Genomic DNA, 18,016 nt, shown 5'->3' with positions numbered 1-18,016 from the left:
TTCTCCACACCCTCTCCAGCATTTATTATTTGTAGACTTTTTAATGATGGCCATTCTGACTGGTGTGAGGTGATACTTCCTTGTAGTTTTGATTTGCATTTCTCTAATAATTAGTGATGCTGAGCATCTTTTCACATGCCTGTTGGCCACCTGTATGTCTTCTTTGGAGAATGTCTACTTAGGTCTTCTGCCCATCTCTGCATTTTATTATCACTGAACCATTTTACAACTCTGTAAGTTGTAGAAAATTAATAATAATTCAAATAACTCTTGTCCATAGAAATGCAAATCAGTTGTGTCTGACAATGCAATTGATCATTGCCCTTCACATTGACCTATTTTGCACCTCTTTGTATATTTCTTCATTTGCCAGTGTATGTGTGGTTCTTCGAATTTTCCTTTGAAGCAGTTATAAGGTCTTACTGGTCCCTCATTAATTACTGAGTTAAGTAAAACGGTTGACACATGTTTATTTTATATCTGTGTGACAGTCATGGCTTTACTCTTTAAAAATGTATCCTTGGGACTTCCCTGGTGGCACAGTGGTTAAGAATCCGCCTGCCAGTGCAGGGGATACGGGTTCGAGCCCTGGTCTGGGAAGATCCCACATGCCACGGAGCAACTAAGCCCGTGTGCCACAACTACTGAGCCTGTGCTCTAGAGCCCGTGAGCCACAACTACTGAGCCCATGGGCCACAACTACTTAGCCCACGTGCCACAACTACTGAAGCCCTCGTGGCTAGAGCCTGTGCTCCGCAACAAGAGAAGCCACCGCAATGAGAGGCCCGCGCACCACAACGAAGAGTAGCCCCTGCTCGCTGCAACTAGAGAAAGCCTGCATGCAGCAATTAAGACCCAACACAGCCAAAAATAAATAAATAAATTTAAATAAATAAGTTAAAAAAAATATATATCCTTTAGCACTGCCATTTCTTATCCTCCACATGTTACCTAAAGTTCTTCTGTCTAGACTACTTGAGGATATACTTCTAAAAGTGGAATTTCAACATGCTTTATATAGCTAAATGGGTTTTGAATGTCTCGTATTTTTACAAGATTAATTCTACTAGCTTCTTTTTTTCAGTTTCCTCAGGCACTTTATCTTTCCTGTGGGGACTGTAATAAATATTTCTGCCATAAAAGTGAAAGTAGCATTAAACTAAAAATTGTGATGCTCAGGAAGCTTATGAAGATTACATTTAGATAAGATCATACTATTACCAATTTATGTGATTTTTTTCTATCATTACTTCCTTACATAGAACTACTTCTTATTTGCTTTTTGTTTCCAATGGGTTTTAAGAATTATTTCTGACTACTGGGCTTTTAAAAATGATGTCTGTCCAACAGGTATATTTATTTGGATAAATCCTACAAATGAATAGTTAGGTTACATGCATAATTTGGTTTCAGATTTGCATGTGTACAATGGCAATAAAGTAAGGTACTCTGATTTTAAGACATTTATTTCAGTGTATCTAAGGAATTGCCTCATAATATCAAATTAGCTCCTTTTCTCCTCTGTGACAGCTACAATTTCTTCAAGATATAGAACAAGAGAAGATTGACAAATATCATTAGAGTCTTGCTGCAGTTCTTTTTTATAGGCAGACTTTGACTTTCCTAGAATACTATATAAGAAACTCTCTTAGTAAACAGCTAAGGCATCTGAAATTTCTTTCAAGCCCGATTACTACCTGCGTTACTGTGTTGAGTCACTGGGACAGTTGCTATAATACATAGCCATGTGACCCACTCCATCTCTGCTCTTCGTTTGATCTCAGTTAAGTCTTGTTTTCATAAGTTCACTTTGCACTTGTCTTTTTATATTTAAACTTTTCCAAGGTCACAACACAAATCAGTGGCAAAACAGGGAACAGAACTCCCGAGAGAGCCCTAAAACATTAGAGGCTTCCATCTTAGAACAGTGATGTCATCAGGAAGATTTTTTTTTTTTTCCTTCCCACAAACACCTAAAATAACTTCTTATGATAAAATCTCTGGAGGGAAAAAGGGATCATATCAATTTCAATTTTTTAGTATCTATTTAATTTGAATAATTTTAGAAAGAAATAGCAAAAGTAGAATTAACAATATATAACTTCTATGCTGTTAAAACTATCAGACAAGAACCTGAGAAACTAAGTGAAGGGAAAAACTAGAACTCATTTTGTAAGCAACTTATCTGTCAAGCAGCATTTGATGCAAGAAAGAAGGAAGGTCTTGTGGGGTTTTGTTCAACGTTTTTGAGGATTTAGATGGGTTTTTATAATTAGTTGGGACCAGGTAAATTCTATTAGAAATGCTGTGGGGGATTATTAAGTACTTTTCACCCCATTGACATTCACTTGCTCAATGTATTCACATAGCTTTTGGTTATTTTAAAGGAAAATTCCTTGTCACCGACTATTTTGCATTCTTATACAAAGTTTTTTCTTTCTTTCTTTCTTTTTTTTTAAATTCATTCTAGTCCACATTTCCCACTGTTTTCCTTTCTTCTTGACAGTTCTATTTAACTGTCACTCAGTATTCTATACAGTGCAGAGGGTGTTACAAAAATTGACTTAAGATAAATGAGCCCCTGATTATAGTACAAGAAGCCAGTTGCTAGGGCATGTTTTCTTCCATAGTCTTTTGTTGTTGAATTAATTCATTCAGGTGCTTCTTTTCATATTGGAAAATTGCTTGTTTCCAGGTGAATCTTGTAAAACATAGTCTTCATTATTGAGTATGCTCATATGAAAGATTAAGATGGAAGTACTGATATTAAAAACTTATGCTTGTTTGGCAACTCTATCAGAAAGCAGTCATTACCACATCTGTGATCATTTGAATATGTCCAGAAACAACAACCACAGCTACTGAAAGAATTGGTTTTCTTCAATACCCATCCATCCAAAGCTACTGCTTTTAAAAACAGTCGGCTTAATGACTGGGACTTGAAAAGAAATAGATTCATTTTGTAAAGTTCCTTTGTAACCAGCCATGGGTTGGTTGGTTTGTTTTTTACCTTTTGATTTTTTCTTATTGAGATTATATTCACATAGCATAAAATTCATCATTTTAACAATTTTAAAGCATGCAATTCAGTGGGTTTTAGAATATCCAAAAAATTGTGCAGTCATTGCCATCATCTAATTCCAGAGAATTTCCATCACCCCAAAAAGAAAACTTGTGCCCGTTAAGCAGTCACTCCCCATTCCTCCCTGAGCTCCAGCTCCTGGCAACCACTAACCTACTTTGTCTTTATGGATTTGCTTTTTCTGGACATTTCATAGAAAAGGAATAATACCATATGTGGCCTTTTGTGGCTGGCTTCTCTCACTTAGCATACTGTTTTCAAGGTTCATTTACGTTGTAGCATGTATCAGTACTGCATTCCTTTTTATGGTTGGATAATACTCCATTGTATGGATATACCGCATTTTGTTTATTCATTCATCAGTTGATGGACACTGGGTTGTTTCCACTTTTTGGCTCCTATGAATAATGCTGCTATGAACATTCATGTAAAAGGTTTTGTGTAGACATATGTTTTCAGTTCACTTGGGCAGATACTGAGGAGTAGAATCGCTGGATCATATAATAAGTCTATGTTAAACTTTTTGAGGACCTACCAGACAGCAGCAGCACCATTTTACATTCCTGCCAGCAATGTATGAGGGTTCCAATTTCTCTACATCCTCATTAACACTTGTTATTATCTGTCTTTTTGGTTATAGTCATTCTAGTGGATGTGAAGCAGTATCTCATTGTGGTTTTGATTTGCATTTCCCTAATGCCTAAGAATGTCAAGCATCTTTTCATGGGCTTATTGAACATTTGCATGTCTTCTTTGGAAAAATACCTATTTAAACCTTTGCCCATTTTTAAATTGGGTTCTTTTCTTAGCATTATGGGGATAAATGTGACATAAAGAGAATAAATTTTGGAATTAGATACATGGGGTTTCCAATCCCTGCTCTCAGTAATCTTGGGTAAATTCCTTAATAACGAGACATAGTTTCCTACCTATAAAATAAGGATAATAGTACTGGCTCCATGTAATTGAGGATTAAAAGAGAAAATGTATGTAGATGTGTGACACAATCAAGAACAGTCATTATTATTGATATTTTTAACATTATTATCTGAAATGGATCTCTTATTTTTTCAATGCCATTGATTAATTCATTCATATATTGACTGGGGATTTTTTTGAACCCACTATATGTTAGACATTGTGACTATCCCAGTATCTGCCATTAAAAAATCAGATAGTTTAGCAGGTAGGGAAAGCTGGATATGTAAGCAAATAATACAGTGAAGTAAATATTTTAATCATGATAAGTACAGCGGACTCTTGGAGGTCTGAGGAATGATTGGGGCTTTGTGTCAAGGCCACTAATAACCTACTTGTTTGACAAAATAGGCTGTAATTCTTTGCTTCGCATGTTAGTGAAGTTAGGTGCCAAAGTGTAATTCCCTTTTTATTACCTATGAGAATTGAATTAAATTACAAATGAGAATTAGAAGATAAATATACTACAATTATGATCTTTAGCCTCTATTCAGCATATGGAAATACTACAATTCCATGTTTCCTTTAATTTTAATGCCTACTAGGGGCTTATCTGGGAAACAATGAAACCATTGCCCTTCAGGAATTCTGAGAGCTGACTGAGCCAGCTAAGTTACATGCCTGGTACTGGTGCCCTTAGAGATGCCAAAATTGAAGGACAAAGACACTTGATCAGTGTTTACTTTAACAAATTTCCTAATTGTTTGTATATGTAACATATTTAATAGTAGGAAAAAGTAATCATTTTTCCATTTCCATATACAATATATTGTAGTTTCTGAAACCATAATTTTCTCTGCTTTTTCTATCTAAAGAGCTCGAGAGAGTTAAAAAAGTATCAGAATTCCATATGATTAAAAAAATCTCATTAAGAATTAACAAATACCATACTACTTCTGTATCCCCACACATGTACTATTTTATTCCATTAAATATTTACATTGCTAAGATGACTCTAGCTCCAATTATAGTTTTAAGGTTTTGAATGCCAAGATTAAGAGACCTTGTCTTCCTCACTATTTGAAATGGCTGTGAGGTTTCTCCATCTTGTGGAATAATTATTATATATATCTATATACTTGTCTGTATGTGTGTGTGTGTGTGTGTGTGTGTGTGTGTATATATTTTAACCTTATGTGTCTGGTAACTAATATTCCCCTCATAAGAGGGAACAGGACTTAAATTACAACTTATCTTCTACTGAATGTAATTGTTTAAAGACAAATTGAAGTACATTTCCAGCTCTTACAAAATTGGCAAGACACAAATGAAATACCACAGAGATATGAGACCTGGGGTTGTGAACCAGAAGTCAGATATCTGTAACCTCAGCTTTTCTCTTTCCATGCAGCTTCACCCTCCACTCACTCCATTATCTTAGCAATTAAACAGGGAGACTAGGCTTTCTAGATCCAGAGATCTGACTCTAGGCTCCCAGCTATCCACAGGATGGACCCCCAAATGCTACTGGTCTGAAAAGGAAATATTCATAAGAAAATCTGCAAAGTGAGATATGCCTTGAATATCTGAGGAGTATTTTACAGTAGGAAAAATGTCAAATTTAAGTTGCTGTTTCCCAATTTATAGAACTAGCAGCTTAAACCTGTTAAAGAAACTCATTTTTGTATCCTTACAGTGCCCAAATTTTGACCTAAAAATACACGTGATTCACTTTCTGTAAAGCATGTTCATGAAAAGTTGAATGTACAAATATTATACTATTTGGAGAATCAACCTTACTTTCCTATTGGCTTATATTTTACTTTCAGAGATGTCAGCTCTCACACTAACATTTTAGCTTTCTGGTATTTTTATCTTTCAACCTCTCTGTGAAGTAGTCAAAAGCCTATAAACAAATACTTAAATGTTCTGGGGGAACCCTTGAAAGGAACCCCACAGGGAATTCCTTTCCTGAGTGCAAAAATTATTTTGTAACGCCTCTAGGTTTAAAGTCTTCTGGTTTCCTAATCATCAAATAAAAAGAGTAATCTCAGGCAACTTTTGCCATTAAAAGAGAGTGTGTCTTACTGTTTAGAGGGAAAATAAGGCTAGATTCATTTTCAGTCTTATAGTCAAAACACTAACGATTTGCAGCCATGAACATGTTTTACTGACTTGCCCTGCTACTAGGAAACACAAGGTAGTAAATGAAATATAAAGAACACTCTGTACACCTTCTATGTAGTTATTCACTGCCAAGGGACTACTGGCAAAGTTATACTATACTAATATAGGAATATTGAAAGAAGAACTCTAAGACCTTGAAATGAATTGAGAATAGTCTCACACTAACTGTATCAAGCTGACAGTTTCTATTTTGTTAATATTAGGAATACAACATTGCATGCCCCTTGGTGATAGGATTACCCATTCCTCCTGGTCTAATGTGACAAGTGAACTGCTTGGGATTGCTGCTGCCTTTCATTAGCAGTGAAAATGATTTATGGCTAGAGATGGAAGTAAAGAATAGTAGATCCAGAAATCCCTCTTCCTAATAAAACCAAAGATACTGATCAAAGATGATTCATACCCCCCAAAAGATAGTCCCTTCTGAATGATTTTCTTTGTAGATTTTCCAAACTTATTGCTTTTACTCTTTCTTTCTTCCCTTTGGGCCATTTCAGTAATGAATAGAAGAGAAGAGAGAATCAATGATAATTTCTGGTTCAACAGAAATTAGATGACTTGGATAGATTACCTATTCCTATAAAAATAGTCTTTTTAATGAGAGTTTTTTTCTTGGTACCATATTGGTGGTGGAGGTAGGGTATGGTAGTAAGAACTCTGAATGTGAGAACTTGCTCTCTTTCTCACTGTGGCTACAAGCAGGTAAATTAATCTCTCTGTACCTCAGTTCCCCTTATCTGCAGAATAGAAACAAAAATGCTTATCTTCTAGGATTGTAGTAAGAATCAAGTGAAATAATGCATGGGAAAGGGCTTTATAAAATATAAAACAAGGAAACTTTGGTTGTGGGAATAGTGTTTGCTCTCTCGTGTCCTCACTTCCCTCTTTGCTCAGTTTATTTTTTATTTATTTATTTATTTTTTGGCTGGGCCGCACAGACCCATGCCCTCGGCAGTGAAAGCTAACCACTGGGCCACCAGGGAATTCCCTTTGCTCAGTTTAGATTCCATGATCCATGATGATAATCAATCGCTTGAGCCCACCCCTACCTCACTTGCCCTCCTGTGCTTTCTCCCCTCTTTTTTACTCTGTTCTTGGCATAATATCAAGTATAGATTAAGTACAGATTAAGTTTTTAGCAATACAACAACAACAACAAAAAGAGAATGGGTGGTGAATTTAACCTGAGCTCTACTTTTTATTAACTTTTGGGAAATCAGTTAGCATTCCCAAGCCTCAGGCCTCAGTTCCTCATCTATGAAAGAAAGTGATGACGATACTTCATGCAGTTGTTGTGAAGATTAAATTCAATAACATTTGTAACATGACAGCACAAGACCTGGCACACCATAAGCATTTAATAAGTTGTAACTATTATCAGCAGTATTTATAATCCATGATAATTATTTTTTCTCTGCTGAGAAGACCTGACACTAATTTATAGATGTTCATTTCCAAATATACATGCATGTTTGCTATATGAAAATATTTTAAAGTTCTGATTTAATATTCTCATTTAATAACTTTATTGATTGTTTTTAAACCCTCTGCTCTTTTCCTTAATACCTTGAAGAGCCAAGAGCTTTCTAATTATTATTATATATTTGGCTTATTCACAGTACAATAAAGAATTTTTAAAAAGAAAAATATGGTCTTAAATCTGTCCTGAATTTATAAAACCTGACATATAAGATGTGCAAATATAAATACATGAATAAATGTATTCAGATTCAGATTAGAAAAATTTTTGTAATGAAACTATATGAATGATTCTGAAACTTGCCTTACACAGCTAGGTAGCTAAGTAATATTTTCCTCAAACCCCACATTATGGTTCCATAGGTTTCGATGTTTTCTTTTAGATTTAGAACACATTAGTCAAAATGTTGACACTTTTATAATGCGTTTCTGGTTACAAAAGAAAAATCCACCTTAACCTTAGTGTAACTCAAGGCATTTAAACAATTCTCCACGGCATTCTATGGCCTCTTGTTATCCAATGAATGATATTTTAGTAAAACAATGAAACGTTCCATGTTCCTTCTTATTACCATCCATCATCCAACAGCTGTAAAATCACCAGCTGCTGGGAAAAAGAGAACTACATCATTTCTCCCCAGCTGCAAGGAGAAAAAGCTTAAGATCTCCTCTTCACATAATTTCTGGGATCCCAGCAGGCTGGAATCAAAGTATAGTTTTCCTTGACACAAAACCTCTAGCCTTGTAAACATGTCAAAAAGCACATACACTATGATTTATTCCTGTCGCTACTGGGGAGAAAGTGTCTGTGAGAAATGTGGTAGAAAAGGCTGAGATAATACAAGATAACAACAGCAATGTAGATAGAGGCTACAATATGCCAGGCACTGGCTATCATATTTTTAAGCCTCAAATAACTATATAAGGTAGACATTGTTCTCATTTTCTTAGGGAACTGAGGTTCAGTGAGACATTAATTTAGTAAATGCTGTGGTGAGTCAAATCCAGATCTATTTGACTCCAATGCTAGGGTCTTAAACACTGTGCTGTTCTGCCTTCCAGTGACATGAACAGATAAGGAAAAATTGAACTAGTGAAGGCTAAATGGAATGGATTGGGAAGAAGGGGAAACATGGAAAAGGTGGTACTACTTTAAAAGACACAGGAGGAGTGTTTAAAGGTAAATGAGGCTGCGAACTGGTACCCCACTTCATGCCTTTTCCTACCCCCCTCTTCCAAAGAAGGAAAATGGCCCTAAAATCTTATATAGCTTAAGAAACAGACTAAGTATCATTTCCATTAACTTCCCTAGTTCTCCATCATCAGCCCTCAAAAATTCTAGCCCATAAAACCAGATTTCATTAACTAATTACTCATCCTCACAACATTGGCTGCAGGGGATTTGGCATAGTCTATAAAGCAGCAGCTCTCAAACTTTAGCAAGCACTGGAATCACCTGAGGGCTTGTTAAACACAGATTCCTGAGCCCCATTTTTAGAAGTTCTGATTCAGTAGGACTGGATACATATTTGCAATTATAACAAGTTCTCAGGTAATCCTGATGCTGCTGGTGCAGAGACCACACTTTGAGAATGACTGATATAAAGAAAAACTGTGCTAAAGAAAGTCAGATTTATACACACATACCTATGACAAGCTGACTAGTAAAAGAATACTCTCTTAAGAGGCTACCTTCTGTTCTGCAGGCACAATTTATGAATCTGGTTATTTACAGCTGCATATGTGTAATGAATGGTGTTCACAGATACACAAATGTGGGAGGACAATTGACCTTATGACCATGCTCTTAATAAAGCAAAAGACTATGCTTTTAATGTGCAATTTGCTCAGCTAAGCAATCATAGGGATAAGAATATCACATTCAAAACAGGCAACTATGTCCAAATTTAATACCAACTCTTTATAATCCAGAAAAAAATATACATGAAAATAAAATGCACCTAAGCTTAGGGATGGGAAAAATCTGAAACCAGAACCATTCACATTTCTAGTCATAAGCCTCTGTTGGTCCAATTGCCTATGGCTTTTTTTTTTTTTTTTTTTAAAGAGAGTAGAGACAGCAGGAATTCTTCTGGAACCAGATCCCTGCAAGCCATCATGGCCTTGGCCACTTACCTGTTTCTCACCCCTTACCTGGCCCTAGCTCCACGTGTGACTTGGTCTTGTCTGGTTTTGGTACATGCTATAGTTACAGCACTGGGGGCTACCACCATTGCTGCAGAAGCTGAAATCAGTATGAAAGCTGGGGAGTAGGATGTCACAAGATGAGTATTATTTTAAGAAGAAATGGCTTCCAATTTCAAAGGCGCCTGAGATGAGTAAGGAAATGAGGTTTCCATCCCATAGGGTCTTCTAGGATGGAGACTTCTCATTCTAACATCCTTTTGAAATGGGAAAACACTTACTCTACAATCCCCTTTACTTGGTTATCCAGATCCTCTTTTTAGGTTGATAGTTATCTATTTGGGTGGCGGGGGGCAGGGTCTACAGTAACTTTAGTGTAACAGAGAAACCAAGCTGCAATAAGTCTACATGATTAGAGCAGATGAAGGTTACCTTTCCAAAGGGTAAAGCCTAAGCCTAGCTGGCAGCACACAAAGATGAACACCAAAGCCCAGGGAATTCTCTTTTCTCGTACAACACTGCATTGGCCTACTCATGATATGAAATGAGTGACTGCACAACCACGTTGAATGAAAGTATGAGGTCCGACTGGCCAGAGGTAACATCCCGACAGGAGATAATCACTGAAGAGGTTGCTGAAATAAAGTGCAGTTACCTACTCTCCACTACTCCTGCTGAGAGAGGTGAGGGTATGGGATGAGCAGGAAATGATGTTCTTCATTCTTCAAGTAAGTAAATCCTGATAGGATGGGGTTGATGGTCAATCAAGTAGTAGAACAGGATGAAACTCTAGGCTAGTTCTAGATCTTTCTAAGGAAAAGAACAGCAGTGATAAGGAAAAAGAGAGGAACATTAAAAATGCCTGCAAAGGGCTTCCCTGGTGGCACAGTGGTTGAGAATCTGCCTGCCAATGCAGGGGACACCGGTTCGAACCCTGGTCTGGGAAGATCCCACATGCCGCGGAGCAACTAGGCCCGTGACCCACAACTGCTGAGCCTGTGCGTCTGGAGCCTGTGCTCCACAACAAGAGAGGCCACGACAGTGAGAGGCCCGCGCACCGCGATGAAGAGTGGCCCCCCTTGCCGCAACTAGAGAAAGCCCTCGCACAGAAACGAGGACCCAACACAGCCAAAAATAAATAAATAAATAAATAAATTTAAAAAAATGCCTGCAAGTATTAAAAAGGAGAGCCTTCTTTCTTTTCACTTATATAAGACAGGAGACGGCATCTTTTCTTTTTCTTGTTGCAGTGGCAGCAGACTTGCTGGTTTTCACAGAACACGATTTCTGTAATATGGTCTGTTGACAAGGCTCCTCAACCACTGGAGAACAAACAGGCTGACCGTTAATGTCAGAGCTAGGTCTTCTCACGAAGCCTCGGACAGGGGCTATTTCACATGCTGGATCCACAGAGGAGCCCCCGACACTGCAGGACGCTTCAGTTAAAGCTTCTGAAATATTACAATGGAGTGACTGGCAGGTTTTGGGGGGCTCTGACTTCCTTGCACATGTAAATTCTTACAGAGAAGCTGGAAATATAAGGATGGGGAAGATTTAGTTTAGAGCCACAAAGTTCCAGACACCAGCCACGGATGTTTCTGCCCCATTTCACTATATGTTCTTTTCTGAGAAACACATTGCTGAGTGTTAAGCACTGTGGTTGAAAAAAATGATTCACCCTCCCTCATCCTCCGTGTGAATCTCACAACTGCAGAGGCTGAAGACAGGAAGGTTGTCTCTGTTCCCTCTCATCAGGGAACTCACTTGGTGACCTGGTGGATGTCATGAGCAAGGTAGCCCAGTTGTCTGTGTCCCCTGCCACAGAGATGTGGCTGACCTTTGTCATGTAGATGGAGAATTCCTTGGTCAGCCACTCCACCTGTTCAGGCATTAGCCCTGTGAAATAAAACATGGCAATTTGGTCAGCGATGTGCTGCCCATTGTGGGAGAAGCCCTCTTTCTTGAGGCTGGAGACAAGCTGAATCCGAATCTAATGACACAGTCGGCCATGCCTTTCACTTCTTGCAACCGTTGTTTTTGCAAATACAGGCTGGTCACGATGGTTAAGGCAGTCAGGGCTCCATTGAGAATACAAGGGATGGATCAAGATCTTCAAATGTGACTCCACCCTTTTGGCTTTATCAGCATCTTTGTAGGACCACAGTGAAGGCTCCCACATGCTCACCATGTAAGCCCATGTTCTTGGCATAGGATCAGCAGAGACAAACATTAATGCCCTCTTGAATGAAGTGGTGCACAGCCCAGATATCCGTGTTACCATCACCACTGTCCAAGCCTTGGTAGGCTGGCAGAAGATTGCAGAGAACAGTTGTGTTTTAAGACTTTTGCCATCAGCAGACCAGGTCAGAGAGGTGTACTGGGGTGGCTCTGCTTTGCTGCTGGTACTGATAACTTCTTGCTTCAGTTCATTTACGATGACCTTGCCCTCCAGGTCCCAGAGCTGGGTGTTGGGGCCCATGGTGGCAGAGAGCCAGCAGTGGTTGAGGCTGAAGCACAGGGAATTGATGATGTCCCCACCATCTGGCATATAAAGGTGCTTGCTTTTACTGAGGTGCTACAGCATGGCCTGGCCACCGTTGCCTTCAGAAGCACAGAGGGATCCACCTGGAGAGACAGTCACAGTGTTCAGCTGGCCCGGGGGGCTGATATGGTTGGACTTCAGTTTGCAGTATTCCAGGTTCCATACCTTGACCAGCTTGTCCCGGGCACAGGAGACGATGATGGGATTGCTGCTATTGGGTGAGAAGCAGATGCAAGATACCCACTCACAGTGGCTCTCACCCTGGACAGTGTATTTGCATACACCCAGAGTATATAATAAAAACTTCCAGAATTTTCTCTTCAGCCTAAGAAAGTGTTGCTAACTCTTTGAAAGTTTACATTCAGAGGATTTACTTTAAAAAAAAAAAAAAAAAGAAACCACTGCTTTTTTTTTTTTTTTTTTAATTGAGAAGATGGTGAGTTCCATATTTTAAATTTATTTATTTATTTATTTATTTATTTATTTATTTATTTATTCTTGGCTGTGTTGGGTCTTCGTTTCTGTGAGGGCTTTCTCTAGTTGCGGCAAGCGGGGGCCACTCCTCATTGCGGTGTGCGGGCCTCTCACTATCGCGGCCTCTCCCGTTGCGGAGCACAGGCTCCAGACGCGCAGGCTCAGCAGTTGTGGCTCACGGGCTCAGTTGCTCCGCAGCATGCGGGATCCTTCCAGACCAGGGCTCGAACCCGTGTCCCCTGCATTAGCAGGTAGACTCTCAACCACTGCGCCACCAGGGAAGCCCTGCTTTTTTTTTTTTTTGGCCATGTGGCATGCATGATCTTATTTCCCCGACCAGGGATCGAAACCATGCCCCCTGCAGTGGAAGCGTGGAGTCTTAACCACTGGACCACCAGGGAAGTCTCAAAACTATTGCTTTTAAATGCATACTCATGAATGCTTTATAAGGCTCTTGAGAACTCTGGTAATTTAGTTTGGTTGACCAGAGCCATTCAGGTTGTCTCATAGGTCATGAGACAAATCAAATATGGCTTATTCTGGGCCATGTTTCGGGGGCCTCTAAGCTTGTATCTGTCCTTTTGCTCAGGACTCTACCCTGAAATAATCCTGTAAGGCTTGGATTGCAAAGATAGTTGAGGAAACAAAAGGCCAGTGTCGTGGTCCGTTTGGGCTGCTAGAACAAAGTACCATAGACTGGGTGGGTGATAAATAACAGAAATTTATTGCTCACAGTTTTGGAGGCTAGAAGTCTGAGATCAGGGTGTCAGCATGGTCAGGTACTGGTAAAAGCGTTCTTCCAGGTTGTAGACTGCAGACTTCTCACTGTGTTCTCACATGGCAGGAACAGAGTTAGCTAGCTGTCTGGCCTCTTCTTTTAAGAGCACTAATCCCATTCATGAGGGCTCCACTCTCATGACCTAATTACTTCCCAAAGGCTCCACCTCCATATACCATCACATTGGGATTAGGGTCTCAACACACAAATTTGGGGGTGGGGACAAAAACATTCAGTACATTGCAGCCTGCAGGCTGTCCTTCGCTAATGCACTTAAATATAATGGCAGAAATTTATTAGCATCTTACCTCATGCAAATTTTCTTGTTTTCAGTCTAGTTGGTTGACATGTATCTAGAATATCTAGGTTATTTTCTATTTGAATAATACCTGAACCCAATTAACTTAGGTATAACAAATTATTCCATCCTTTATTTGAAACAATATTGGTTCAAATATCCATTAATGAGTAGAAACTAGTAGATGTTTGTTGAATGAGTATTGCACTTCCTTCAACTTGGAAGCCCCAGCTTCACTTCTAGAAGTAATAGCATTGTTTCTACTTTTGTAACTTCCTGGCTACTGTCCTAGGCATTTCAGTTACCCCAATGCTATTCTGCACCCCAGCAACTCAGCCCAGCTAACACAGACTATCCTGCTGGCTAACTGGTTCATGGTCCCTCACGGCCCTATCTATATCAGGGCTGGGAGAAAGAAGACAAATGTGTAAGTCTACTCTTTAGGTAATGAAGTAAGGATATTCTGAGGCCTTTTAAGTTTTATTTACTTATTTTTGGTTTGGTTTGATTAGAAGTGTCAGAGCAAAATATAAAATGAAAGAATTAGAGTGCTCTCCTACTTGCCTAACCCTCATTCATAGCTCTGGATGCATCCCAACAAGGTACTTGCTGTGTGAGCCACTTTGTATCCTTTTTGGAAGAAAATGAGGTGAGGACAGTGACAGTAATTTTCATCATCTCCCTATTCCTATGTTGCTATCATTCAACCAAACACCTACTGAACACCTTCTTCTGGCTCAGGTAATACACTCGGTCCTGAGGATATGAAGATCACCCAGTCCCTGTCCTCAGGAAGTTCGTGATCTCCTGGGAGATGCAAACAAGTAAAAGTTCAGAGGAAGGCGCAATGAGAAGTGTGAGCCTAGAGGAAAGAGCATTTAAATCTGCCTTAGGGTGAGAGGCTACTCTTTACAGAGGAAAATTATTGTTCATTCTACTGGCTGGCCAGCAAAAGATACTGGGCATTAAATTGAAGTTCTTATTTTTTCCACTCTAAAATCTACTTAACAATGGTACCCATTTACTGTCAAAGCTGGTTTCTATGTGATAATGCCACAAATATGATTATGCCAACCTCTCCTACTGCTCACCTTACACTTTATATCTGGAAGTCATGGTACTAAAAACTGGCATGGATGTTTTCCAAGGAATCTGGTTATCATACTTGACTATTTATAATTCTAAAATGGAAGATTAAAAAACAAGTTAATAGGCACTTTATAGGATGGACGTGGAGTCGGAGGAGTGAATCAGCAGAGGAAGAAAGAAGAAGAACCATGTAAGCACAGACTCACTCTAAGGGAACTTAGACTACCAAATGATTTTTTTTCGTAAGTGAGGACTTGTTTTACATACCACGTGGAATGCTCCAGGGGCCTTGACAGGTCTGAAGCCATCAACAGGCATACACTGATCAGCGTGGCCATTACAGAAGCAGCTGCCCTTGACAATGAAATCATAGATTGCATAGTGCGTAAAATGTTGAGGCTTTGCATTCAGGTTGTTTCTCTGACAGGGACAAGACTGTCGTTTTAGCAGCTGCACACGGAGGTTGGTGATCTTTAGCTGCTCCTGCAGTTTGGCACTGTAAGGGTTCTCCACATCATACGGTGGTGACAAAGCTCTGAAAATAACCTGTAAAGAAAAAGAAAATGCTGTGCATATATAGGACTGTGTGCAAACCCTGAACTATTTGCCCCGTGTAGTCCTGGTTTGATTTATACCTTTTATCATCTGCAAGTGATAAGATAACAAGAGGTTTTCAGACCTTGATCACACCTGGGGAAGAGCTGCCCTGTTATTCCAAGGAACAGATGTGCTGCCTGTTTGGATGCAGAAGAAGTATAAATTGAGAAATCAGCAGAAATCTGACTCTTGGGATGAAGGCAGCCATACAAAGATCTTGGGGGAAGAGCATTCTGGGCAGAAGGAACAGCCAGTTTAAAGGCCTTGAAGTGGAATCAAGCTTGGCTTATCCAAGGAAGAACAAGACCAGTGTGACTAGAGTTCAGGGGACAAGGGGACAGTGGAGAGGACAGAGGCCACGTATGACAGATCATGAATAGAGAACCCTTTAAAGGCCGTGGTAGAGTTATCCTAACTAGTGGGAAGCCACTGGAAGGTAATAGGCAGAGAAGTGATGTGATCTGATTTGCATTTTTAAAAAAGGTAACTCTCTCTTGCTTCTGCGAGGAGAATGGATTATAAAGGGTAAAGAATAGAAGCAGGAAGACCAGTTAGGAACTGATTGCAAAATAAAGATCCAGGCACTTATATTTCTAAATGCGGTATGACCCTTTCAAAGACTCATCAGTTACTAACTGGGACCACTTTCGCTATGAGTATTTTTGGTTCTACTTTTCTGGATCTGCCTTGCAACTTGTGGCATATATTTGGAATATTTTTTACTGGAAATAAATATACAACCCTTTGAGGGTGGATGTGATTTCTAAAATTAGTCAGAAGTCACTCGAATCCAATGCAGTGAGTAACGTACCTGATCAAGTCAGTTAACAGCACTTTTGGTTAAATGCAAGGTGTAACTAAGTAATGAGACTTTTTATTGTGCAGGTTATAGACAGACTCTATAGGCAACTTAAGGCTTTAGTTGTGAGGAGGAAACCAGAGGGAGGAAGGCTCAGAAGGGACAGACTTTGGACATGTCTGTGAGTCTATACATTATACAGGGGCAATAAAATGGGCCTTGGGGTGGGGTGGTGCAAATTCTCTAGTGGACCTGTTACTTTGGAGGAGTAGAGGTTAGTGGAAAGGGAAATCACTGCCCATGGAAACCAATGAATATAAATATAATGTAACATGAAGCATTATTATAAGGAGGGCAACACTAAGTTACACCTCATTATGCAGTTAAAAAAAAAAACCTCAATCAGTCTTGTTGATTTATATAGTAAGAAACACAAAGGTCCTCTGAAAAATTCTTAAGCATCTCTTGGCTTTTTAAAAATATGTCAAAAAAACCCTATTTACAAAAAAACAGAAATATTTTGATAACCACATACAGTCGTCCCTTGGTATCCGTGGGGGATCGGTTCCAGGCCCCCCTGGATACCAAATTTTGCGAATGCTCAAGTCCCTTAGTTGGCCCTCCATATCTGCAGATGTGGGGCCTGTGGATACAGAGGGCTGACTGTAGTATGAAAGTAAAGTAATTATTAAAAAGTAAGCTTTGGATAAACTCCCATTTAGAGAGAATGTATCTAAAAGTAATTTTCCAGAAAAAAAATTTTTTTCTTTAAGGAATACTTTGGATAGAAAAATTTCATTTTACAAATTGCTTTTGCACGGAAAGTATGAAAAGGCAAGAACCTACTCTGTAGGATCACCTCTCCAGGTCTATTGGTACAGAACTGTCCTCAGTGAAATATAACTTAAGGGAAGGTGATAATCAGCACTAGGCCTCCTATAGCCAATTCTCCATCCAGCAGCCAGAGTGATTCTCTATTAACAGAAATTGGACCATGTCCTTGCTTAGATCTACACGCACCTAAAGACCTCCCATTTCTCTCAGAAAAAAATACAAAGTCCTTATAATGGCCCTGCTTTATTTTTTTTCTTAGTGCTATTACCACCTGCACATTTTAGTTGTAGTTGCTTAATGGTTTACTGTCTTCCCCATCTAGAATGTAAACTTGATTTTTTTTTTTTTTGGCCACGTGGCATGCGGAATCTTAGTTCCCAGACCAGGGATAGAACCGGTGCCCCCTGCAGTGGAAGCACAGTTTTAACCACTGCACCACCAGGGAAGTCCCTAGAACGTAAACTTCTTGAGCGGAGTCACTGGTGTATCCCAGGACACTGCCTGGCACAGAATAGGTATTCAATAAATTTTTGGTAAATGAATTGATTAATTATAACATTGTTCTTGGCATTCAAATAATAGGTGAGAATTTCAAATAACTTCCTTTTACAGGGTCCTAAACAGATTCACATACTGAATTCATGTCATAGCACCAGAAGGGGACAGGTAAGAAGTTGCAATAGTTACAAATAATGAATTATTAACCAGTATCTGCATATGTAGCTAATTTTGAACTTGCAAAACTTAAAAAAGTTGTATCTTAAACAATATTCTGCACCATTTATTCACATGGA

General features: G+C 39.1%; 1 protein-coding gene across 2 annotated transcripts in view; it reads right to left on the bottom strand.

The window, feature by feature from the left end:
- NTN4 (netrin 4) overlaps positions 1-18,016 on the bottom strand; it is a 109,909-nt gene that overhangs the window by 55,385 nt on the left and 36,508 nt on the right. For both annotated transcript variants that reach the window (XM_082419421.1, XM_082419422.1), the window contains exon 3: positions 15,260-15,538. In XM_082419421.1, the coding sequence (XP_082275547.1) occupies positions 15,260-15,538 (279 nt within the window). The remainder of the gene's footprint in view (positions 1-15,259; positions 15,539-18,016) is intronic.

Source organism: Balaenoptera physalus (assembly GCF_965194825.1).
Source record: "Balaenoptera physalus genome assembly, chromosome: 13".
In the NCBI taxonomy this organism is placed as follows: Eukaryota; Metazoa; Chordata; class Mammalia; order Artiodactyla; family Balaenopteridae; genus Balaenoptera; species Balaenoptera physalus.
Note: the sequence above shows the minus strand (reverse complement) of the source record. Positions and strands in the feature narration are given on the sequence as shown.